This window comes from Cornus florida, unplaced genomic scaffold (assembly GCF_030987335.1).
Source record: "Cornus florida cultivar Cherokee Brave unplaced genomic scaffold, ASM3098733v1 CherokeeBrave_3.0.0_Hap2_Chr11, whole genome shotgun sequence".
Lineage (NCBI taxonomy): Eukaryota > Viridiplantae > Streptophyta > Magnoliopsida > Cornales > Cornaceae > Cornus > Cornus florida.
In genome coordinates this window covers 108,526,857-108,553,529 of record NW_026775581.1, presented here as the reverse complement: position 1 = coordinate 108,553,529, position 26,673 = coordinate 108,526,857, and the positions used below count along the sequence as shown (strand labels likewise).

At 35.7% G+C, this 26,673-nt stretch overlaps 3 protein-coding genes across 4 annotated transcripts; 2 read left to right on the top strand and 1 right to left on the bottom strand.

The window, feature by feature from the left end:
* The first annotated feature begins 1,122 nt into the window (after nt 1–1,122).
* Nucleotides 1,123–13,594, top strand: LOC132284170 (periodic tryptophan protein 2). Of its 2 annotated transcripts, none has more exons than XR_009472211.1 (8): nt 1,123–2,518; nt 3,439–3,690; nt 3,779–3,871; nt 4,254–4,625; nt 6,011–6,355; nt 6,604–6,831; nt 6,928–7,149; nt 12,874–13,594. XR_009472211.1 is itself a non-coding variant. In XM_059786246.1 (8 exons), the coding sequence occupies exons 1-7, from the start codon at nt 1,310–1,312 to the stop codon at nt 7,096–7,098; spliced, it is 2,670 nt and encodes an 889-aa protein (XP_059642229.1). In that variant the 5' UTR covers nt 1,123–1,309; the 3' UTR covers nt 7,099–7,130; nt 12,874–13,594. The 2 variants fall into 2 exon arrangements, 1 of the variants encoding a protein (XP_059642229.1); XM_059786246.1 differs by having other exon boundaries at nt 6,928–7,130.
* A 1,315-nt stretch (nt 13,595–14,909) lies between these two features.
* On the bottom strand, nt 14,910–18,854 carry LOC132283538 (uncharacterized). Its single transcript, XM_059785501.1, has 2 exons — nt 18,709–18,854; nt 14,910–16,462 (listed from the first exon to the last, which is right to left on the bottom strand). Exon 2 carries the CDS (start codon nt 16,459–16,461, stop codon nt 15,346–15,348), a length of 1,116 nt encoding a protein of 371 aa, XP_059641484.1. The 5' UTR covers nt 16,462; nt 18,709–18,854; the 3' UTR covers nt 14,910–15,345.
* A 2,919-nt stretch (nt 18,855–21,773) lies between these two features.
* Nucleotides 21,774–22,499, top strand: LOC132281818 (uncharacterized). Its single transcript, XM_059783486.1, has one exon. The coding sequence runs from the start codon at nt 21,774–21,776 to the stop codon at nt 22,497–22,499; it is 726 nt and encodes a 241-aa protein (XP_059639469.1).
* Nucleotides 22,500–26,673: the final 4,174 nt, after the last annotated feature.

Here is a 26,673-nt window from a genome sequence, read left to right as displayed (position 1 = left end):
AGCTCATAATTTTAACAGACCAATCAACTTACTGTTTATATAAACATTGCATTGAAAAAGTATTGTACAGAAACAAGGACCATAAACATATACAAGTGTGTGTTCACAAATGTATACGAATCAACATGAGCCCTACCCACCCCCTTTCGAGGGTTTGGCCTCTAACAGGATAAAGGCTTGTTGCTTGAGATGGGTTTTTGGCCTCAAGTTTTTTTATGCCACTTTCGTTTTTTTTCAATAAATTACATTAACACTCCATTAGGTTTGTTTATTTATTTACCCTCCATTTCATAGTATTTGTTATTATAAGTGAAACTTGTCTCACATCGGATTCGGATAAAAATTGAAATGTGTATAAATGGGTAGGTATGTAGCACTACCTAACAATTTAAATTTTTGAATAAATAGACAAGCGTCCACCCGTTACCGTTGGCATCAGAACCAGACCCAGACCCAGTTCTTGATCTGACCTATTACCGTTAATATCAGAACCAGACCCAATTCTTGATCTGACGTTACACTAAGTGCTCGGCTCGGAGATGCTCGGGTCTTCTTCCTATATAATAGTCATTTCATAAAAAATATTTTTAATCAAAATAAATTTATAGTTCTCTCATACTAATAAATAAAAGAAAAAAATAAAATAAAGAAAAGAAGATTTCTCTCCCCACCCGCCTACCTCCACGGCTCTACTTGTTATCTCTCCCTCCACCACCATTCTCTCAGGTGCCCACCTCCATCGTCAAATAAAAAGGAACACACCCTCCATTTACTTTGTGTGATGTGATAAATGCATTATATTTTTGTATAAATGCATTTTTTTAAGAAAAATTAAAGGATTTAAATGTCTTTTGTACTATCTTAAATTAAATTAATGTGGATGATAATAATTTTTAAAAGATATTTTAATGTGATATTTGGTCAAATTTGAGAATGTATATGATAATAATTTTAAAAAAATATTTTAGTATAATATTTGGCCAAATATAAGGAGTTCTTACTGAAATTAATCATAATATTAATAATGTCATTTTATATTAAAAATGGAGTATATTTACATAGTGCATTTTGTTTTATTTTCAGTGCAAAAGGAAACAGAATACAAACTACAAAGCAAATAGAGGGCAAAACTGTAATTTAAGTACTGGTTTTGAATTCCTTCGCTAGGGTTTAAGGAAACGCAACAGCGGAGTCTGGGTTTTTACAGTGGTGTTTGGACGGAGGGATTCAGAGAGAAGGTGAGGGAGAGAAAAGCATATTATTTCCTTCATTCAATAATCGCTGAAAGTCTCGAGTCTTTCTCTCACAAATGAACTACAGGTTTCAGAACCTCCTCGGAGCTCCGTACAGAGGAGGAAACGCCGTCGTCACCAACAACACTCTCCTAATCTCACCCGTCGGTAACCGGATCTCAGTCACTGACCTCATCAAATCCCGAACCCTAACCCTACCATGCCACGCCTCCTCCAACATCGCTCGAATCGCCGCCTCCCCCGACGGCCTCTTCCTCCTCGCTGTCGACGATAAGTCTCGCTGTCTCTTCATCAACCTTCACCGTCGTGTCGTCCTCCACCGAATCTCCTTCAAGAAGCCAGTTGGCGCCATCAAGTTCAGCCCTGACGGCACACTCATCGCCGTCGGGGTCGGTAAATTGCTCCAAATTTGGCGGTCACCGGGGTTCAAGAAGGAGTTCTTTCCGTTCGAATTGATTCGGACTTTTGCGGATTGCGATGATAAGGTCACGGTGTTAAATTGGAGTCCCGACTCGAATTACATACTGGCTGGGTCAAAGGACTTGACGGCGAGGTTGTTTTGTGTGAAGAAATTGAGTGGCTTTAACAAGCCTTATATGTTTTTAGGACATAGAGATGTAATTGTGGGTGTTTTCTTTGGTGTTGATAAGAAAACAAACAGGGTTTCTAGGGTTTATACATTATCACGTGATGGCTCGATTTTTAGCTGGAGTTATAGTGGCATTGATGGTAAATTTGATAACAATGCAGAACCACCTTCTCCGGGCACGCCGGAGCAATTGCCAAATCAGAGTGGGGAGAATGAAGGTAATGGTAATGTGAAAAAAAGGAAGCATTTTGATGGTGGTGATGGTAATTTGGACGAAGAAAGCGAAATTTTGTTGCATAAAGGGAAATGGGAGTTGTTGAGGAAGGACTATTTTATGCAGTCGCCAGCAAAGTTGACAGCTTGTGATTATCACCAGGGTCTTGATCTCGTGGTTGTGGGGTTCTCAAATGGTGTTTTTGGGCTGTACCAGATGCCTGATTTCATTTGCATTCACTTATTGTCAATATCAAGGGAGAAGATTACAACTGCCGTGTTTAATGATCTAGGGAACTGGTTGACATTCGGGTGTGCCAAACTTGGGCAGTTGCTTGTTTGGGAGTGGAAATCGGAAAGTTACATACTGAAACAGCAGGGACATTACTTTGATGTGAATTGTCTTGCATATTCGCCAGATTCACAACTTTTGGCTACTGGAGCGGATGACAACAAAATCAAGGTGAGGAAAGATGAAATATGATTTCTAATGTTCATATATGAATTTTAGCTTTAAATAAATTGCTGTTTGTTACTTGATAGTGTGCTTATACGGAGCAAATATAAAAAATAAGCATTCACTTATGTGGTGTCCTAAAATTGGCAAAGTGAGGTGTTGGTCATGGTTTCTTCAGTTACGCCCACTCTTCTGTGTATGAGATCCTACTTACTTTCATATGATGGCTTTGCACAACTTCAATTCCTGACGTCAATTCCTTTTCCTCTTGGACCTCTTCTTTGTGGTCTATGAATGATAGAATTTAAACTTACCATCATATTGTTTTAACATTTTGTGAATTCTTAGGAATCATCATCATCGTCACCTGTCTTGCCTTTACATTGTACGAACAGAGTCAGCCACATAGATTTCTATTTTTTCTATATTTTCAATCATAAGTCACTTCTCCTATTAGATTTAATTTTGTAAATCATTTCTTATCACTTCACCTCATGTTAGTTTTGGTCGACCTCTTTGTCTTTTATCTTCTACACAAACCAATCTTCCGCTTCTAACTGGTGCATCTACAAATATACATTGAATATGTCCATGCCACCTAAGTCTACTATCTCTATTTTTGTCAATAGTAGGCGTCACTCCTAAACTCTCTCTTATACTTTGATGATTAATCTTATATCTTTTACTTACTCGTAACATCCATCTCAACATTCTCAATTAAGCCACATTAATGCATTGTTCATGTTTCTTCTCTAATGCCAAACCCTCTGCAAACACACCTTAAATAATTTTGTAGTGCTGAAGTTTCTCTTTCGTGATTGTCTTAATATTTTACATTATCATGTTCCATATGTTTGTTTATGTCTAGCTGTTCATTAGCTTTTGCGGTAAACTCAAGCAGAAAATATATTGCATGCTTGTTATAGGTGTGGACTGTTTCATCAGGGTTCTGCTTTGTGACATTCTCCGAGCACACTAATGCCGTAACTGCACTCCATTTTATGGCCAACAACCATTGTCTCTTAAGTGCATCTCTAGATGGGACTGTTCGTGCATGGGATCTATTCCGTTATCGGAATTTTAGGACCTTTACCACTCCTTCCTCTAAGCAATTTGTTTCTTTAGCATCAGATCAGAGTGGTGAAGTGATTTGTGCTGGAACTCTTGATTCATTCGAGGTACTGACTATCTCTGAATGGATTTGACATTACTCTGGCATCATTTTATTTTCTATTGACAGGCTATTTATATCTGTATGTATATCAGATTTTTGTTTGGTCGATGAAGACAGGCCGGTTGTTGGATGTTCTTAGTGGTCACGAGGGTCCTGTTCATGGGTTAATGTTTTCTCCTACAAATGTGAGTTCATTTGTGTTTTGATATATTCATGTAGAAATATGGTACTGCATGTGCCTGATTTAATTTAGAGTCTTATGGTTCTTGCATAGTTTCTTTATTTGAACATTGCTTGTCAGAAACTGTCTCCTCTCCTTCATTACTTTGGCCATTTGTGATATTAAACAGGATTTAAATTGGCTTACCCAAAGTGGGAAAGCAGGAATAGAAGGGCAGCATGACAACTACTAGAATATTCCTCCTGTTCCTGTCTATCTTTCACATCCCTATCTTCTTAATATCTAACTAATTTGAAGTGCATACTGAGTTAATATATAGAGTATTAGTTGTAGTTCATATTTTTATTTTTCTTTATTGGTTGTATGATAGTTGTTTTTGGATGTAGGCAACTTTAGCTTCATCTTCATGGGACAGAACTGTTCGCTTGTGGGATGTTTTTGAAGGAAAAGGTGCGGTTGAAACATTTTCCCACACACATGATGTTCTAACAGTTGTTTATCGTCCAGATGGAAAGCAATTGGCTTGTAGCACGTTAGATGGGCAAATTCATTTCTGGGATCCGATTGATGGCTTGTTGATGTACACTATTGAGGGTCGTAGAGATATTTCTGGAGGGCGCCTCATGACTGATCGTAGAACTGCTGCTAACTCTAGTTCTGGGAAGTGCTTCACAACCTTATGTTATTCTGCTGATGGGAGTTACATATTAGCTGGGGGAAGTAGTAAATACATTTGCATGTATGATATTGCTGATCAGGTAAACTTGCCTGCATTTATTATCTGCAGAAATAACTTTTATTTCTTTGCATGAAACAGCTTTTATTTTGCATATATTAAACTGCATCCTGCTCTCTGTAAGCTGTTTCTAGACCATTCTCGGTAATGTCGTCTTTTTCTGGAATAATATTGCTAGCATTATACTGCTGAGAAATAGAGAGCTTCAGAGTCATCCATTAAGGCTCCGTTTGTTTAGGCATAAAATGTTTATATCGGAATTTACATGAAAATAATTTTTTTTTTCTTCTTATTTCCAGTGCTCTGTAGAGGTTTTGAAATTAAGTTACCAATTCTTAGAAAATGCGTAATAAACATTTATACAAGCATTTTGTATTAGTTTACATATTGGTTGATATAAAAGCAAGTATGCATTGGAGTATGGACAGAATTACGTACACAAATTTCTATATGTACACACTTATAGATACATGTATAAATTTATATATATGTATATATGTGTGCTCTATAATCCTAAACAAATTTAGCTTTCATGCTGTACATTATTCAAAGTATTTTTTTTTTTTGCCTGGTAATTTCATCGTTAAAAGTTTTATCTCTTCTTGCCACTTTATTTCATTTTTTGTATTTTGTGTTATTTTTTTATTTATTTTTGTTAAAAGACAATTAGCAATATTCTTCTACCCTTCTTAGAAAGGGTTAGATTGAGCTAGTCAAAGAATAGAGTTATGTAGCTCTCACAAGGTTCAGTCCCAAATCTCAAGAAAAGGATTTAAAAAGTTTCATTTAACCAAGAAATTTCTATCCTTGTCTGAAAGCTACTGTGTATATATTTTGAAGGCATGAAGAGTTCAAAGTTTCATCAAACTTTTATTACCTTACAAGCATGGAATTGCTTTGTTCTAGTTGCATTTCATTGTGTGCGTGAAATAGCTTTCCACAACTAGAGATGTGAAATAGTGTGCGTGTAGTATGTCATCCCCCATTCTGGTCCTCTCCCTCTTCCCTTCCTTCAACACATGTTCTAAGATACCATATGCATTTTACTGCTTTTTTAATTTCTGTTCTGGTGAATTCGTTTGTTTGTCAATTGGATTTCTATCTATTATTACACAAAAATATTGAGTTTACCAAACAGTTATTTATTTTTTCATTAATTTGAATGCTAGGAACTCCAATGAGTTCATTAAGTGAGCACTTATTTTTAAACCTCTATAAATTGTTATACTTGTGATCATATTAACCTCATTTCTTGTTTTCCTATATCTGATGGGTGATCTGTTACAGTTGTCTGCCTCAACAGGCTTTAAATTTATCCTGCTTTTCAATGTTTTCTCTGCTATATTTTCAAAGTTAGGGTATCATGAGGTGGGCCTATTTATGAATTGTATTTTTAAAATCTTACAGGTATTGCTGCGCAGATTTCAAATAACCCACAATCTGTCCTTAGATGGAGTGCTTGACTTCCTGAACTCAAAGAATATGACAGAATCTGGTCCACTGAATTTAATTGATGATGATAATAGTGATGCAGAGGATGGTGTTGATAAACAAACGAGAGGAAATCTGGCTTATGATTTGCCAGGATCCATGCCTAACCGTGGAAGGCCTATTATTCGAACAAAATGCCTGAGAATTGCTCCAACTGGCCGGAGTTGGGCAGCTGCAACAACAGAAGGAGTTCTAGTTTATTCTGTTGACGAATCCTTTATCTTTGACCCCACTGATCTTGACCTTGATGTTACACCAGAGGTATCTTTTTGATATTTTAGAATTTGGCCTATCTCCTACAATGACATCTCTTCTTAGAGGAGGATTAGAATCGCATTAAAACAATATTTGAATCTTCATCTTTTCTAAAATGGTTTGTCGAAGGGAATTTAGATACCAATAGAGCAAAATAGTTTCTTAGTAATTGAGATGCATTTAATTTATCATGAAGTGGCAATATCTGCAGTATTAATTTCTATGTTTTTCATTTATATTTCCTTGTTACACAGGCAGTTGATGTAGCACTAAGTGAAGATCAACCAAACAGAGCTTTAGTTCTCAGTCTACGTTTAAATGAAGATGCACTAATTAAAAAGTGCATTCTTGCTATCAATCCAGTAGATATACCGGCTGTTGCTTCATCAGTCCCTTTCAGATATTTGCAGAGATTAATTGAGGCATTTGCAAATCTTCTGGAGAACTGTCCCCATTTGGAGTTAGTTCTTCGATGGAGTCAGGTTTTTCTCATCTCTATTGTAACTATTACCACCATTGCTGTTATTAGTATTATTATGAAAATCTAATACTTCAAACTTTATTGGTCTGTGTGGCAGGAGCTGTGCAAGGCTCATGGTCACTCCATTCAACAGAATTCCAGAAATTTGCTTCCTGCTCTAAAATCCTTGCAGAAGGCAATTACTAGATTACATCAGGATTTGGCAGATACCTGCTCTTCAAATGAATATTTGCTTCGATATTTATGCTCTACAAGCACCAAGAAATGATCTGTCCACTGTTTCAATTGGTTGGCACCGTGGTAAGATCCACTGAAGGAAGTATGTAGTACCAAATCTGGTTGTTGTTTTTTTTTAATTAAATCTGGTTGTTCAAGCATTGTTTGAGTTATTCCTGCTTAAAATTTTCTCTCCATTATATAGCAGATTAGCAATCTAGATAACATAGAAAATGTCTTCTGCTAAAGTGGCTTTCTGTAGAACAGTAGACTTCGGATAAAAGTTAACTTCGGAACTATGTGATTCTGTTTTGTTTGTTAAACTTCGTGTTTGAAAGGGATGGTGCTTTTCAGAACAGTTAGGCAGATCATTCTGCTGGACTGAAAAGTAACTTGAAACTGGGTTCTTTCAATCCTGGACAAAATAGCTGTTTATTCTGATTGGGTCTGCTGACATTATTGAGAATTTTTTAAAGAATATTATACGAGTACGTCTGCTTAAAGAAATCAAAGGTGGGAATCGGTATCCCATTCTCATTGCTCTTATTTCCTACTTTTTGTGCATGCTATTGACAAATACCCTTAAATAATGGTTATCCCGTTCTCACTAGGAGAATGGTATTTTCATTTCCATTCTTACAGGAATCAAGGTTATTTATTAATGGAAGAAGGCTGACAGTTATATTCGTCGAACTAATCAGTAAGAAATAAATGAAACTAACTATTCAAAAACATGCATTACATTATAACATTTAAATACAACTGAATAATATTATTTTGTAATATCATTTTATATTGACTTTTTTTTTTATAAGTAAAAATTTTATAAAAAAACGCTCAAAAGGGGAGCGGAACCCAAGCAAATACAAAAGACCACAAAGGCCTCAAGCCTTCAAAGAGGCTAAAAAATCAACTACTTCCTCCAAAGAACAATGATCTCTTCCTGAAACCCAACAAAAAAGAGTAGAAATAATCGAGAATTTAAGCACCGAAATCGACAAAGACTTTCCTTCAAAGAATCTCCTATTCCTTTTTCAAGCCATAAACACCACCACACACAAAGCGACGTAGCCCTCCACGCATCCTGACTGAGAGCCCCCACAGGGCAACCTCTCCACGCCTCAATCAACCCTATCCAGGCATAACCCAAGAAACACCAAATAAGCCAAGCATCAAAACCCAACACTCTCTAGCCAAAGGGCAATGAATAAGAAGCTGATTTACAGACTCCTCATCACTAAGACACATAGAGCAACGGTTGACCACCACCTGGCTTCTCCTTCTCAGATTATTCTAGGTTAAAATCCTACCCAGGACCGAAATCCACACAAAGAAAGCCACCTTAAGAGGAGCCTTGGATCGCCAAACAGACTTCCAAGGGAAACGAACTCCAGGAACAAAAGAGAGGCACTTGAAGAAAAACCTCACCTCAAAGCACCCCTGAGAGTTTGCAATCCAAGACCAACAGTCCGAATCCTCCTCCACAATCCTCTGGCGATATAACAACTCCAAGAAACGAATGACCTCCTCGATCTCCCAATCCTGAAAGGAACGCCTGAATCGAACATCCCAAACCAGTCTTCCATTATCAAGATGATAACAGTTAACCACCATGGCCTGCTTATCCGTAGCAATCCTGTAAAGCTGAGGAAAGGCGAGGGCAAGAGGCACATCTCCACACCACACATCCTCCCAGAAGCGAATCCTCCTCCCATCTCTGAGACGAAACCGAATATGCTTGGAAAAATCATCCCAACCCTTCCGAATAAATTTCCAAACCCCCACCCCCCGAGGATCTCTAACTTCCAAAGAACTCCACCCTCCTCTCATTTCCCCAAAACGACATGCCACAACCCTCCTCCAAAGCCGATGTCTCTCCACCCCAAACCTCCACAACCATTTCCCAAGGAGGGCCTTATTAAAGGGCACCAATTTACGGAGACCTAACCCACCATTGCGAATTGGCCTACAAACTTGGTCCCATCTCACCAAATGAAACTTAAACTCTTCACCTCTACCCCCCCACAGAAAATTACGCTGCAACCTCTCTATCCTTTCCGCAACTGAAGAGGGAATCTGGAAAAGAGAGAGAAAATACGTGGGAATACAAGAGAGGGTGCTCTTAATCAGCGTGACCCTACCGCTCTTGGAGAGATACTGCTTCTTCTAACCCGCCAACCTTCTCTCAAATATGTCCGCCACTGGATCCCAAATCCCCACACACCTCGAAGGAGCTCCCAGAGGCAATCCTAAGTAAGAAATGGGAAATGAACCAGTACGATAGCCAAGAATATCAGCAAAAGTCTCAATCTCAGGGACCTCCCCAACCGGCACCAAAACAATTTTTCCCACATTCACTTTAAGGCCGGAAACAACTTGGAACCAAATCAAAACACATCTCAAATATCTAATCTGAGAAACGTTCGCATCACAAAGAACTAAAGTGTCATCAGGAAACATCAAATGAGAGATTTCCAACTGAGAATCTGCCTCCCTGCCCACCTGGAAGCCTCTCAAAAGACCCAACTCGGTAGCCCTTCTCATCAATCTACTAAGGGCCTCCATCACAAACAAGAACAAGAAGGGGGAAAGGGGATCTCCCTGTCTTAAGCCCCTTGAACTGGAGAAAAAACCAGTAGGAGCACCATTAACAAGGATCGAAAAGCGAGCACTGGAATATCATTTTATATTGACTTAAAAACATAACTTTAATTTCAATAATGAGTAGCTAAAATTCCTATTATAAATTAAGATATTACAAATAACCAATGGATGCAATAAATCTTTTAAGATATTACAATTGCATAAAAAGTAATAAAATCAGCCCTTTCAGGAATTGATGTTTCATTTAATCTTTAGTAATGTTATTGATGGTTCATACAAGTAATATTTACATCTACCAAAATAGCCAAAGTAAACAATTCCTTTTAAGGCTATTTTTGAAAGTAAAAAATTGGTTCTATTTCTTCATTATAAAATTCTTATATGACTTGGTAGAACTTTGAATGGACATGAATTTTAAAATATTTACTAACTTGTCCAATAAAATGTTATGAGAATATTTGATTACCTACTGGTATTACTGGGTATCTCATACCTAGTTATCGGATACCAATTCTTGGATTCCAATCTGGCAGCCAAATGCATACGACGAATAAACTCCATTGCAGTGACCACTTCCTACATAACTCTTTCTGATAATTGAACACCATTATCATTTAACATGCATTTCTCTAGTCCATTCTTTTAAATGCTCGGAAGTCAGACCACTTGGGAAATTGCAATAATAACATACGGACAATATTTTTAGCTGTTATCAATGAAGATAATATAATATATTTTCTAAAAATCGATTGAGTTACTAACATGGAACCTCTTATTACTTGAGCAAGTGGAATGGTATCCCAGGCTTCTGCTATTTCTATCTTTGTTTTCTCCTTTCATTTGTTCTCTTGTTTTTTAGCCTAATTCAAATGGGGAACAAAAGCCGCTTAACTGGGTCTTGGTTGCTTGTTGCCCCAAAATGCACAGCCCATCAAGTCATCCATGTTTGACAGGAAGTTGTAATAATATTCACATGAAATCATATATGCATGATTTTTTATAATGTGGGGCTTCTCCAGTTGTAAGATACGAGGCAATTACTAGATGGGGAATCACTGGGAGGGGAAGGCTGAATATAGAATGAACTTTTGGCCTTTTTTGCTCAAAATGGTTGCTCTCATATTCAAATTTGTGTCCTCAACATTTGTCAACCTGAGCTTTTACCAGCACACCAAGTAGTTCCCATAAAATGCCAAAACACATAAAATGAATCTATTTCAGCCAAAACTTTCAGGTTGCAAACTATTTGTCTTCATTAGCAGCATCCTTTTCTCAAACTTCTTGTATCGGCTTTTCTTTTGATAGGTAAGTCACATAGGTGCACCCATTTGGACTTATACCCTCGACCTCCTTCCATTTGGAAGGAAGAGGGTATATCACTTGGCTAAGCCCTTGGTATCCTTTCATTATCATTCACTTGAAACAAGACTTTGAGATTTCTTTCTGACATTGCTTCCTTGATCCCTATAACTCGAATCAATGTATTGAAATTGGACAAGGCTGATACTTGGTTTGCTCCCAGAACCTTGACAAGACAGAAATTTCTGTGTGACAGTTCTCCTGTATTAAGATCTAGACCCTAATTAGTGAGTTCCTATATGGGGCTGGCATGCTTATTAAACTGGGTGAGTTGTCGCACATGGTTCATTGGGCAGCTTGTAGTCTTATTTTGTTTCATATCGTGAATCATTGGTTACATTCGTGTTTGTAACCTAAATTTATATTAGGTGTTATGTTAAAAAAATATCACTATGGGAGATTCGCGTGACAATTCAAGGCTGTTTCTTGAACATTAAGTGTCAATGGCACTAGCTTTATAATATGACAAAGCTATCATGGGGGTGCACTCACACTGAGAGCCCTCGTGATAGACTTGCTCTTCATAATATTTCGGTTGTAGAATATCAACATTTCGTAGCGGTTATCCTTCAAATGTTGAGAAGGCACAAAATCACATGAAATTATTAGTTTTCCGTTTATCACTTAAAGAACCATGTAGCCATTGTATGTAAAACCTATACTAATAAGCTTTATGCACGGAATATGATATATAAGGTAGACTGGCTATAATTTGAGGCCTTAGGCGAAATATATAAAAGTGGCTTGTTTATATGTAGTGTGCATATATATTGATAAGTAATTTATGCATTAAAAGGCCTTCAAAAAGGGAACACATCCTTGTGACATAGTTCGTCTTCCTAATAAGATTACATTTTTTATTTTTCATAAATAATTAGATTACATTTTAAAAGGCTCAATAGTTAAGAATGTTTATTTAACTATTATTTTATATTAATATAGTACATAATAAAAGGCCACTTTTATATTTTTCACCTCTAAGGCCTCAAATTATATTGAGCCAGCCATGTCAGCTGCGCAGCTAATTGAATGAAGGTACCAAAGTAGTTGCTTGATCCACAATTCTCACACCAGCTGGATCAGCTTATGCCTTCGTGAAGGCTGAGAGGCATCCAGTTTTCAAAACTGAATTTTTTTTTTTTGTCCTCATTTTTTCCTTTTCAAGCTTCCTCTTAGCCCAGATATTTCTCTTTATTAAGTCTTATTTATCACATTTTGTCCAAACCAAGGTATGTCAGAAGGTCAAATGAACCTCTGCTCGACAAGTTAATCCTATGGGATCAGAATTGCTTCATGTTTTATTTTGAATTTTATAGCAGAGTACTCATCTAGAAGAAAGATTTTGTAGCACAGAAATGCTCTTTATTTAGCCAACCTTCTCTGAATGAAATTTCCGAAGAGGTTATTCGCTATGTTTATAGCTAGAAAATTGACCATTTAACATTCTCCATCAGTCCTTTCTAATTGAACCTTTGTTGTGCTTGTTATTTAATACTGGGTTTTGAACTGTTGGTGCATTTAGGTCTCTGAATTAGATATTTTTTTGTCAGCCATTGTTAAAGCTTTTCATGTTGTTTAACAGTGGTTTGCAAAGACATTTTGTGCCTACTTTTCTTAATATGGTCTTCATGGATATTGACCTCATCTGTACCTCATTAGTAAATATGAATTTTTGATAATATACTAATTCTTTGGCTTGTTGATGCCTTTAAAAGTGCTTCCTGTCACTTCTCTTTTGGAATGAGAATTATTCTTGTGTGTTTCTCTTCATGTTATGCATCTGTTGCAGTTAATGCACATCTTCCTGTAAATCTTTATAATAATTCCAATGGACCATCATATCTCATGTTGAAATTGTTTGCAGGGTATGATAATTGATTGTGCACGACTGGTGGATGAGAGAGCAATTTTTCACTGAAATAACAACAAAGTCCTGCTTGTGTTATAACTTCAAATACGGTTGGTGGGCATATCACAGCAGAGAGACCTTGTAATGCTCACATTGTCACAGCATGCGCCTAAAGTGGTTCAATAAAGATGCCAATGGACATTAAATTTCTTTGAAGTCCTTCAGTGCCGTATGTTTTGAAGATGAATCTCCCTCATTCTAATGCTGAAGAATGGTATTTCTCTATTATCTGTCGTCCCTTTTTAAGCTAACTCCATGTATTGTAGCTTTACTTCGGGATGTGTTTCTGAAGATGGACAATCAATGGTACCCCATTCACAAGGCAAATTTTGTTTCTAAGTGGAACATTGTATACCAGTTCTTAGTTCCTGAATATCTAAGTGGAACATTGTACCAGTGGGCTTTAGTTATTTTATGATAGTTTATAAAAATATCAAAATGATTGATGTAAGAGTTTTTGACTTCTAATAGCAATTTTGATTAGCATGTGTTTGAATCTTTGTGGGACAATGCATTATTTTTCAAATCACCCCTTTAGCTTCAAATTTTAAGGAGTGAGAGCAGTTGATGATATGGCTTGTTGGGGTGCAGAAAGGTTTCCAAGTAAGACTGGCTTGGAGGTTGTGAATACTTATTTATTTAATTTGGGTCATTTGCTCATGTATTCTTTTTTATAGGTGAAGGTCCAATATGACTTTGAATTAGTATTTGTCTGTCCACGACTCCATGAGTAAGTTTTACTAACTCAGCATCCTTAGTCGCTGCTTATTCTCATTAAACTAAAACTAGTTACATTTTGCTGGAAAATTACTTTTCATTTAATTTGGATGTTGGATCCAAAAAATTTGTCAAAAAATATCTGTTTTTCCATCTTTTTCCATTCCATCGTTTTTCCTCTCTTCATAAAATTCAAGCTAATTTGAATTGAAGTTTTTACTACTATAGTACATTTAGGTACTTATTTGATAAAACTAAATATTTAGATGTGAAAATTTATTGAGATTTGTAGAAATTGATGATTCAGCCCTTAAATCTAAAAAAGTAAAATTAACTCGACATTATGCCTATGTATGGTAAGATGAAGGAAGGAGAAGGAAAAGGGATAAAGGCATTTCTTAGGACCTGCCATTTTGCTTTGAGTAATGCTACTACGAGCTCTCCCTTGTCAGAATTCTAATGAGCCTTTTTTTTTTCATGATTATATACAAATATTGAGGCATGAACTCAAGCACTTGAAAGAGAACTAAAAGAGAATTATATAGCTAAATTTGTGTTCAAAAACTCATTAACAAGTCGATCATACGAGTCGGTCAAAATTTTACACTTTTTTTCTTGTTTAAATTGCATTCTTAACTTTGACCGACTCGTGTATTGTATTGTTAATAAAATTTTAATTATATAATCCTCGTTTAGTCATTTTCTAAGTGGTTAAGTTCATATTCTAAGTGGTTAAGTTCATATCTCAATATTTGTACATAATTATGACAAAAAACAAAAGAGAGAGCTTACGAGAAATCTAATGAAAGAGACCTCATAGTAACATTACTATTTCGCTAGTGCAAGAGGGGATTGAGGATGATGTGTGTGTAAAATAAACATGAATATATTAATTTATGTATTTCTTGGTCTAGTAATAAAATGATAATATTATCCACTTTCTTCCTATTCATCCAACCAAACAAGAGGAGGAACAAAAACCTAGGTCTGCTTAGACTTAAAATTCAAAACAGATATAGCTAAAATAATAATCACTAGGACTAGTTTATGCCTACCACATTTTTACCAAACAGCAGTTTAGCCAACACTTGGAATATGAAACCACCATCATAGCTGTCAACACAATGCGAACGTTTGTTTCAAGAGTCACATAGCTTTGTCAACACATTTTACAAGCTTGTGTCCTCTCATGGTGCATTGACATTGCAAGCACCAAGGCCACAACCAAATCAGAAGGATAAACAACACAGCCAAATCACAACACGCCACAGATGTAAACGAAAAGGGTTTTATTAGAAACAAGAACACTGTGATTGGCAGCAGCAAACCACATCCACCGACCAGATTTCTAAATAATCACACACATATGCAGGAATAATACAGACGTGAGAGTTCGTAGGAGGATGACACATACACAAGCTCAACAAACAACAATGTTGAGTGAATTCATATTTGATAACCACCAAAAATGGTTTTCTTTTCTTCTGATTTTTTGAGAAAGAATAACGCTGTGAAAACCTGCTAGCCTCTACTTCTACTGCTCCACCTCAAATATAAATAAAAGAACCCACAAATCCAGGACCCGTGTCTTCAGACCACTACTTCTTCCCAAAAATAGGTAAAAGGTGATGAAAAATCGAGCAACTGGACAAAAGCACAAACATTTAAACCCTTGAACTAAACCTGCAGGGAGACCATGTGCCACAATCACTAGTTATTTTGTCTTGAACGTTGTCGACGTAGACCCCAGGCATGCCCTGATGACATATTTCCATGCAGTCTAGTAGTATTAACCTCCATGGGATAAGTTTGCCTTGACCGTATTGCTGATCTCCTTTCAAGCGAAGGGCGACTACCTCTTCTATCACCAGACTCACTTGTCTCGAGCAAAGGAGCGAATGGGAAGAACTCATCAAGAAACGAGAAAGGAAGCTCAAAGTCAAAATCTGCGCACAACAAACTACCGTCATTCCTTTCTTCCTCAGATTCCGAGTGTATAGTGCTGAAGAAATTCTCAAAGTCCATTAACTGCTCCACATTTACTAAGTTATCCTCCCATTCCGCATTTATTGTTCTGATGTAATCCTCGGAGTCCCATAGCTCTAATAAGATGTTCCCTTCATTCCCTTCGTCACCAGAGTCCAATTGGTATGCATTAAAAGCATCCTGGAAGTCTCTTTCACGCTCCAACCTAGTCCACTCATGCTGCCGTCTTGGATCCACCTCAGATGGTCGGACAGAAGGGTGTTCAAGCCTTGCATGCCTTCTTAGCACTGAGTAAGTCCCACTAAAATCACACGTCTCAAGTGAACAACTCCTATGTTTGGAATTCATGAACCGGCGAGCAGGCTCGATAACAACCGATCCATTAATGTGTCCCCGACAAAGAGGACACAAAAGCTTTGGTTGTGCTTTCCCACTGAACCTAGTCAGCTGGACTAACAAGCGCTCTCCACTTCCTTGCTGACCTCCTTCCCTCCCTCTATGGGAGGCTGTGCTTGAAAGAGGAACTTCTCCGGATAGAGCTGTTGATGGTGTTGTTGCAAATGAATTGCAGAACTGATCAAGACAATTTGAGTGGCGGTAGCTTGTGTTGCACATGTAAGGGCGGCAACCCTTGTCATGAGATGAACATAATAAGAGGATAGCATTGTGAGGGTGCTCCATGCAGATAGGACATCTAGCATCTTCCCATTCCTTCTCATCCCCAACCTGTTGAAAAGGGTTCTCAGCTATGCATTGCTCAGCATTATTGGAGCTGCAAGGATAAGGAAATTTTCTTGACTGATCCAAAGACGAGGATCTGGCCCTTCTAACCTTCGGCATTCTGGAACATTAGAATTTTGTTAAGAATAAGTTCCTTCAAAAGTCAACAGTGCTACTTTTTTCCACTCTAAAATATAATATCTCATGAGAAAAAGTCATATTAATTCCTGATACCTATGAAGATGTATATCATGTCAAAAGCAAAAAAATAAGAAATGTCTGATACCCTATGAAGCATCGATAAGAATACAAGATACAGGTACGAATGCGATTAAACAATACAGCAAAAAACTAAAAAAAACATTATATTGTTACAATGAGGATGTGAGAGGAAATAACAAATGCCCGATACCCTATGTAGCACAAATATGAACACATTATGCAGGTTTGATGATGGCAATACAATACATTATAAAACCGAAAAACAGATATAGATATGATGAGGATGTGAGCAAATATATTATTATTATTTAATATCTTATATCATATGAGATAATAAATAATTTTTGAGGACTTCTTTTGTAAATTCTGAGCATCTAAATGAACAGAACTCATTGATTTCCAACAATAAGTCATTTAGATGCTTATTGATGAGCCATTTAGGTTTTTAAATTTCTATTTTTCAACATACTACCCCATATTTTACGTTTATAAAACAAATACACCTATAGCCTAGTTCATAAAATTACATATTATAGTTCGTCATATGCCCCAAGTATCCCAAATATACAAATGGAATATGCAATTGCATCCCAAACTCGTAAGAAATGAAAGGAAAAAAAAAAATAGATCACTGATAAGTATGGTAAGTATCCAACATGTACTGAGGTGTAATTTATATCTAATATATATTGGATATTGCAACAACGTCATAGGAGTAATACATGTGCTTCATATATGATATCTATGAAAATGCTACTATATTAAATGTAAAGAATAAATTTTGTATTCAGCAAGACGAGTGGTCACCAAAAAGTATATAAATATTGAATATTTGCATAAGCACAAAGTTTATGATAGTGTTAGTGTGTAACTTTCACATAATGTAAAGCAGAAAGATCACTTTAATTTTAATGAGCAAAAATAAAAGAGAAGATTCAAGTTGTGAATATGCAACTATGTATTTATAAGTTATATCTTTTTTTTGATAAGTAAGTTATATCATAACCCTTCAGCAAAACAAAAATGAAATACCCAGTTTTAAACTCATGTGCCAAAAAAAAAGTAACTAGACCGGAAGATATATCACAAAAATCAAACACCGAGGGCTTTCATGTCCTTCAGCTCCTTTTCCCCTCACCAACAATCATCCAACATTGATGCAATCATCATTGACCATAGTCTCCATCATAATCAAGTTTACCAACTAATCAATCCTGATAGAAAGTAAATAGAGAATAGCCTAAATACCCCCCAAAGAGAACATAGAACATCAACTTACCGATGCAATGTTTTCTTGAGCCATTATTCTTCTAAATGGTAGATTAGAAGATGTATCACAAATATCAATGATAACTCTCTCTCCCTCCCTCCCTCCCTCCCTCACACGCGCATCTTAGTTTCAGTTAGAAGTTACTTACCCGTTTTCTTTGCTTGTTTGCTCTCTCTCTATATATATAGTCACCAAGCTAAAATAGCTATCTTACGTAAGGAGTGCAAAGGAATTTTAAAAGTACAGGAAAGGACCCAAAATCTATGTAACCTACAGTTGATTTCCATAGAAAAACACCCAGATTCAAAAAATCTACTTAAAGGTTCCTATTAACCCTTCCTATTTCGTGGGATGATCCAAATACAATAAATAAGCCAATCTATATGCTCCGATACAAAGTGATAATGGTAGGAAAGAAGAGCAACATCCATTCATAAATTTAGTTTCACAACAGATCAATATACAGGCAATTTGAGATTGAAATGACCAGATTGAAATTGAAAGGTCCGTAATTTGTGTCCATAACACGCCACTATCCAATTATATGAAAATTAATTAATTAATTAATTAAAAAAAAAAAAAAAAACATTCTTTACTATGTGTAACTTCAGGTAAAGACAATTACTTTATTTGCTACATATATTTGTCCTCATATTTAGTTTAATATTCGAATTACAGTTCAAACAAAGTTGAAAAGCTGCAACAAAATCAACATCTAATCACATCAAGTCATGAATATTGTATTTGAAAACCTAGAAACTGAATTTAGCATCATTTTGATTCAAACACCCACCCAAATACATACATGGATCAATACAATCACACGTACATATGCATATAAATATATGGTGTAAAAATAATATGGGGGAACGTACCTTTCAGCTAAATCGCCAGACCAAAACTTGGATGTGCAGATTGGGTTTTGAGGAGCTGAGAACCCCAATAGTTTCCAGAGTTAGAGAAAATGGATTTTATATGTATATATGTGTATATAGAGGGCGTCGTTGGGTTTTGAAACTATGAAAGTACAAAATTACCCTTCGAGAAGTTTCTTGCAACTTGCAATTGTAGTCGAAAAGTCTCAAGCCTCAACCGAGAACGCTCAAACACCTCTCATTTGTGTGACATAGTTAGGATTGCAATAAAGTACAATCAACTTTTTTATCGACTATTCGCGTTTTATTAAATTTATATTAAGGGTGACTTTAGTTATTATAATATCACTTATCAACAAATTGATAGTTAAGAGAATTTTATGTGAATTGTTTTATTCAAAGAGGTTTCTTGCAAAAAAAAAAAAATCAAAGTAGAGAGGGTTTTGTGCAATTTTTCCTATACAATATGAATTGGGACAGTTTCACCTCAAAAATATTTTCCATCCACTTCCATTTGCTATGTGACCTCCGGATAGATAGTTGGAGGGGTTTTTTTGTTAAAAAAAAATTAGTCAAGGAAGTTGATTACAAAACGGGAATAGTTGAGGGGGGTATTTATTGCACTTTGCCCTATATATTTTAACAACTGCTCCTTATTTTTATATTTATTCGTTTCTACCATCCAGCTTTAAAAACTATTTTTTATGACTAGAGTCGAATTTAACGTTTTGTCTCACTTAACATAATCATCTCTATTTTATTTTTTTATTTTTTTTTAAATCATAATCATCTCTATTTAACATCGTGAATACAATTTTTGTATTTAACATTAAGTCGATTATACAGGTTGGATGAAAATCATTCATAAAATATAATGTGAGAGATGTAAATAGTGTTATTCAATCTCTTTTTTTGGGTAAGTGTATAAAAAGTGTCATTAAATCACTCAAAATATAAATATTGAGGATTACGAAATTAAAAAAGGGATGGGTTAGGATATGATTTAAAAAAAATAAAAATAGAAATATATGAATTGTGATCTTGTGTTCAACTTACGCTTCTTGGGTAGCCAAATTAAGTGAAAATAATTTTATATTGCACATAAGTCACAACACAATCCTTTTATTCTCTTAAATTTTAAGCAAATTGTATCGTGTCACACACTTGCAAAACTTTATATTAAAATCGGCGATCCAAATTTGGGCATGATAACAAAAGTTTGAATTGAAAAGTCTGCTCATAAATGTTGAAAATGCAAAAATAAAATTAAAGGATTCGAAATTTAGGAGAGGGCACTCCAAATAATTTTGTTAATGTAAATATATTTTGAATTTCTAAAACTAAAAAACCACAGTATAATACTCATTTTGTTTAATTGAAACGGGTGAACACTTATCCATTTACCCAAAATTTTAAATTGTTGGGTAGTATAGCATACCCACCCATTTATATCCACTCACTTTCCCATCCGAATCAAATGTGGGACAAATATCTCCTTATAATATTTTCTTCCACCAGAACTCGCAACGCTCTCGCTGTGGTCGGACTATTCTGTCTATCCGGGGTGGCTCACCCGGACGCCTTTCTGGCGGGGCGCTTTACGTGGCACTGGATCAAGGACTGAGTTTGACGCTGATACCAACTGAAACGGATAGGCATTTGCCCATTTACCGAAAAGCTTAAACTATTGGGCAGTGCTGCATACTCACTCATTTATGCCCAATCACTCTCCCCGGATCTGATGTGGAACAAATATTCCCTTATTGCAATACAATATATATATATATATATATATATATATATATATATATATATATTGAAATAACTTAAATCACCTCAAAATCGACTTTAAAAACATAATTGCTCAAAAACAACCGTAAAAACCAAGAACATACCAATAAGGTAAAGAAACTCGAATCTGATCACCAAAATTCATGGGTTAATATTTTAAACACGAAGGCAAAAACTTGGTTAGATAAAAATTTCAAAAATAAAAAATAATAATAAAATAAATAGTCTCTTTCCATTATTTATATTTATCTAACCAAACCAGTAGCCCTTTCCTTTTGAGTTTTCAAAAATATTAATTTTGTTATATATATATATATATATATATATATATATATATATATATATATATATATATCTATGTGTGGTCCACAATAAACTAAGTCAATGGATGATACAAAAGTGGCGTGAAAAGGAAGATCGGAAGCTTAGCTTACTGTGAAAGCCATTATTATGGCTTGTTTGGGAAGCCTCAATATATGCCCATAAATAGGCTTCTTGTTTACAATTGAATGGGTGTTGAAAATAATAAAATCAGTTCGTCTCTCTCTTTTTAGTGCTCTCTCTCTATCTCTCTAAGCTCTATCACTCAATATTATTCTTTCTCTCTCTCTCTCTCTCTCTCTCTCTCTCTCTATATATATATATATATATATATATATATATATATATACACTCTCACATATATTTTATTATACGTTATCAGCACGAGCTCGATCCATCTAAAATTTGAAAGAAGAAGCTCTCTTTCCCTCTTTCTATCCCAACTATATATCTAGTTTTTGATATTAGTTTTGATAGATTGTTGGGTTGGTTTGCTTTATCAGAGAAAATAATATTTCTGACTCCAAAGGGTAAGAAAATTTTAATTATGAATTATTGTTAGTAAAATAAATTTGTTCACTTAAATGATATATGTGCTTATACTATGGTCGGTTCTACCACCTTTATTATTTAATAATTTACTAATTATGGTCGGTTCTACCACCTTTATTATTTAATGATTTATGGGCCGGTTTTACCGCCTTTATTGTTTAATAATTTATTTACTATGGCTGGATTTACCACCTTTATTATTTAAATAATTTATATTATGTTATTATCTCATTTAATGTCATTTTATTTTATATACTATGCTAAATTATATTTTTATATTGTTGTCACATCTAGTTATTCTGAAAATGTCAAATCTGACAAAAATGGAATTCGTGGCCCTGGATATTTCTTGCAAAAATTATTTATCATGAATTCTGGACGCTCAGATCCATTTGGATGCCATGGGCCTTGGAGACACAATTAAAGAAAACAATGATGCATCATTGCAAGATAAAGCAAATGCCATGATTTTCCTCCGGCGCCATATTAGTGAGGAACTGAAAACTGAATACCTCACTGAAAAAGATCCACTTTGTTTATGGAATAATTTGAAAGAAAGATATGATCATCAAAAAACAGTCATCTTCCTAAAGGCCAGGGTTGATTGGTTGCAACTGAGGTTGCAAAATTTTAAAACTGTGGCTGAATATAACTATGCTCTATTCAAAATCAATTCTGCATTGAAATTATGTGGTAATACTGTTACTGATGAACTTTTGCTAGAAAAAACATTCACCACATTTCACTCCTCGAATGTACCCTTGCAACAACAATATCGAGAGCGTAGATTTAAAAAATATTCAGAGCTGATATCATGTTTGCTCGTAGCAGAGCAAAATAATGAACTTTTATTAAGAAACCACCAGTCCCGTCCAATTAGATCTACACCGATCTCTGAAACATATGTTGCCTCATCCCATGGTCGTGGACGCAGACGTGAACGTCATCGCGATGGTAGAAATGGCCACAATAATAAATATGGTCGTGGTAAAAATAACTACCACAATAATGAATATGGTCGTGGTAGAAATCATTCTTATTACCGTGAAGGATATCAATCCTCACATTCTCGCAATCAGAGATCCACCCTATATCCCCAAATGAGAGATCATAATGAAATGAGATAGGGAAAAGGGAAGAATGTGGCTCAACCTTCCAAGACACACGATAATACTTGTTATCGGTGTGGCATGACAGGGCACTGGCAAAGTATTTGTCGTACACCTAAGCATCTGGTTGAACTTTACCAAGCCTCAATGAAAGAAAAGGGAAAACAAAGGGAAACGAATTTCCTTAATCATGATGAGCCAGTTGACATCACAAATCTAGAAATGAATTTTATTGATCATAATGAGCCAGTTAACATCACAAATTTGGATGTATCAGATTTTTTTGAAGACCGTGATATAAAGATAAATTTCCTGATTGGTGATGGAAATGTCCACACCAATTAATCTTATTTTCTTTTCATATTCTGTCTACTATATTTTTATTTTCTTTGTATCAAAGTTTTTATTTTCTAGTTTGTATTAAAGTTTATTTTGTTATAAAAGTTTCTTTTCTGATAAAGAAATTTGCATGAATAGGAATGGATCTGACTAGTTCCAAAATAAATGGAGAAGATATATGTCTTGTAGATAGTGGAACGACACACACAATCCTTCGAGATCAAAAATATTTTTCCCACTTAATTCTGACAGATGCCAGTGTCAGTACCATATCAGGTCTCACCGACTTGATTAAAGGCTCTGGGCGAGCCAACATCATTTTACCACATGGAACAAGATTACAAATCAATAATGCCTTATATTCTACAAGATCTCGGAGAAATCTGTTAAGTTTTAAAGACTTGCGTCATAATGGGTATCATATTGAGACTACAAATGAAAGAAGTGTGGAATATCTCTACATTACTTCCATTACCTCAGGCAAGAAACTGATATTAGAAAAACTCCATGTTTTCTCTTCTGGGTTATACTATATAACCATTAGAACAATTGAGTCAAATGCTATGATTCATAAAAAATCTTGTGACCCAAAACTTTTTATGCTTTGGCATGATCGACTTGATCACCCAGGGAGTACAATGATGGGTCGAATTATTGAAAATTCACATGGACACCCATTAAAAGATCAAAAGATCATCTTACCAAATAATCATCTATGCACCGCCTACTCACAAGGTAAGTTGATTATTAGACCATCCCCTTCAAAAGTCATTGTTGAGTCTCTCCCATTTTTTCAACGAATTCACGGGGATATATGTGGGCCAATTCATCCACCCTGTGGACCATTTCGCTATTTTATGATCTTAATTGATGCCTCAATAAGATAGTCGCATGTTTGTCTGCTTTCTACCCGTAATGTTGCATTTGCTAGACTCCTTGCTCAAATCATCAAATTACAGGCACACTTTCCTGATTGCCCAATTAAGACAATCCGTCTTGATAATGCGGCTGAATTTTCTTCTCAAGCTTTTGATGATTATTGCATGTCAGTTGGAATTAATGTTGAACACCCTGTTGCACACATTCATACTCAAAATGGTATAGTTGAATCTTTTATTAAAAGACTTCAGTTAATTGGTCGTCCTTTACTTATGCGAATAAAATTACTTGTTTCTACCTGGGGTCATACCATATTACATGTTGCATCATTAGTTCGTATACGACCAACTACTTATCATAAGTACTCACCAGTGCAACTTGTTTATGGTCAACAACCAAATATATCTCACATACGAGTTTTTGGTTGTGCTGTATATGTTCCAATTGCACCACCCCAGCGCACTAAAATGGGTCCTCAACGTAGACTTGAAATTTATGTTGGTTTTAATTCTCCATCTATTATTAGATATCTTGAACCCATGACAGGTGATGTCTTTAAAGCACGATTTGCTGATTGTCATTTTGATGAGACAGTTTTTCCACCATTAAGGGGAGAAAAGGCACAGCAACAATGTGATCTTACTTGGAATGCCCTGGAATTGTCTCATTTTGATCTTCGCACAAATCAATGTGAACGAAAAGTTCAGAGGATCATTCACTTGTAAAATGTTGCAAATAAATTACCTGATGCATTTACTGATACAAAGAAAGTGATAAAATCACATATACCAGCTGCAAATGTGTGAGCACGAATTGCTGTCCCTTAGGGACCTTCTATCAGTAATGCAGCAAATGCATCTAAAACACACCTGAAACGTGGTAGACCAGTTGGTGCAAAAGATACTACTCCTCGTAAGAGGAAATCACAAAGAAAAGCTGGTACTCATAAAGAGGCCACAAAAGGAGCAACAGATATTATTGATCAATCTGAGATAATAGCCTTTGATAAGGTAGAGGCTCTTGATGAGTCTCAGGTACCTAAAAATAATGAAATGATAAATATTAATGAGGCAAAGGCCACAGATGATGATATGGTCCTCGATGAGGCAAAGGTACCTAAAAATGATGAGATCTCATTAAATTATGAAACGAGATAGAATATAAATGAAATTGTTGTCGACAACATATTCTCATATCTCGTTACTCTTAAATTGATAATGAGGATCCGGAATCTCAAAACGTCGAAGAATGTCGACAAATAAATGATTGGCCAAAATGGAAAGAAGCGATACAAACAGAGCTAAATTCATTAGCTAAACATGAAGTATTTGGACCAGTAGTCCAGACACCTGAGGGTGTTAATCTTGTTGGGTACAAATGGGTGTTTATACGAAAACGTAATAAGAAAAATGAAATTGTGAGATACAAAGCTCGACTAGTAGCTCAAGGTTTCTCACAGAGACTTGGTATTGATTATGAGGAAACATACTCTCTTGTGATTAATGCACCTACTTTTAGATTCATAATACATTTGGCAGTCACAGAAAAATTGCATATGCATCTAATGGACGTGGTTACAACATGTTTATATGGATCACTAGATAGTGATATTTATATGAAAATCCCAGAAGGATTTAAAATGCCTGAAACAAAACCACGTAATATGTACTCGATAAAATTACAACGATCCTTATATGGATTGAAGCAATCTGGACGAATGTGGTATAATCGCCTTAGCAATTACTTGCTTAAAGAAGGGTATGTGAACAGTCATATTTGTCCATGCATTTTAATTAACAAATCAGAATCTGGTTTTGTTATTGTTGCAGTATATGTTGATGATCTGAATCTTGTGGGAATATTGGGTGAGATCGAAAAGACAGCCACTTATTTAAAGAAAGAATTTGAAATGAAAGATCTCGGAAAGACAAAATTCTGCCTTGGGCTGCAGGTTAAACATTTTTCGAGCAGTATTCTCATCTATCAATCAACATATACAGAAAAGATTCTGAAACGTTTTCATATGGATAAAGCCTATCCATTGAGCTCTCCAATGGTTGTCCGATCACTTCATCAAGAAAGATCATTTTCGTCCTCGAGAGGATGATGAAGAACTCCTTGGTCCTGAAGTGCCCTATCTCAATGCGATTGGTGCTCTTTTGTATCTTGCAAATTGCACAAGACCTGATATAATTTTTCCAGTCAATTTATTAGTAAGGTACAGTTCTGCACCAACTCGCAGACATTGGAATGGAATCAAACACATATTACGATATCTTCGTGGCACAACTGATATGGGATTGTTTTATTCAAAGGTACCAATCCTCAATTAATTGGATATGCAGATGCCGGCTATCTCTCTGATCCACATATAGCCTAGTCACAAACAGGGTATGTGTTTACCTATGGCGGCACAGCTATATCATCGCGATCTATGAAACAGACAATGATTGCAACTTCTTCAAATCATTATGAGATACTCGCAATTCATGAGGCCAGTAGGTTGGTTGAGGTCAATGATCCAACATATTCGAACAATATGTGGTCTCTCATCAATAAAAGATAACCCAATAGTATTATATGAAGATAATGCGGCATGCATTGCACAGATGAAAGAAGGGTATATTAAAAGTGACAGGACCAAGCACATCTCACCAAAATTCTTTTATGCACATAAACTCCAGAAAATGGGTGATATTGATATTCAGAAGATACGTTCATGTGAAAATCTGGTAGATCTATTTACTAAAACACTTCCAACTACAACATTCAAGAAGCTGGTGCACAACATTGGAATGCGTCAACTAAAGGATTTTCAGGGTTGATCTAATGAGGGGGAGCAGTTGATCAAAGGTATTGGCATGTTGTACTCTTTTTCCTTCGTCGAGGTTTTGTCCCACTCGGTTTTCCTGACAAGGTTTTAATGAGGCAGTTTTTAATTTATGCAATACCATTTTCAGATACATAAGAATAT

What these genes read in the sequence shown, in the direction of transcription:
- LOC132284170 (XM_059786246.1), top strand. Translation starts at nt 1,310, where the DNA reads ATGAACTACAGGTTTCAGAACCTCCTCGGAGCTCCGTACAGAGGAGGA. An exon ending in CGGATGACAACAAAATCAAG is followed by an intron (nt 2,519 to 3,438) that starts GTGAGGAAAGAT and finishes TGCTTGTTATAG; the next exon opens with GTGTGGACTGTTTCATCAGG. An exon ending in TAGTTCTTCGATGGAGTCAG is followed by an intron (nt 6,832 to 6,927) that starts GTTTTTCTCATC and finishes TCTGTGTGGCAG; the next exon opens with GAGCTGTGCAAGGCTCATGG.
- LOC132283538 (XM_059785501.1), bottom strand. Translation starts at nt 16,461, where the DNA reads ATGCCGAAGGTTAGAAGGGCCAGATCCTCGTCTTTGGATCAGTCAAGA.
- LOC132281818 (XM_059783486.1), top strand. Translation starts at nt 21,774, where the DNA reads ATGGGCCTTGGAGACACAATTAAAGAAAACAATGATGCATCATTGCAA.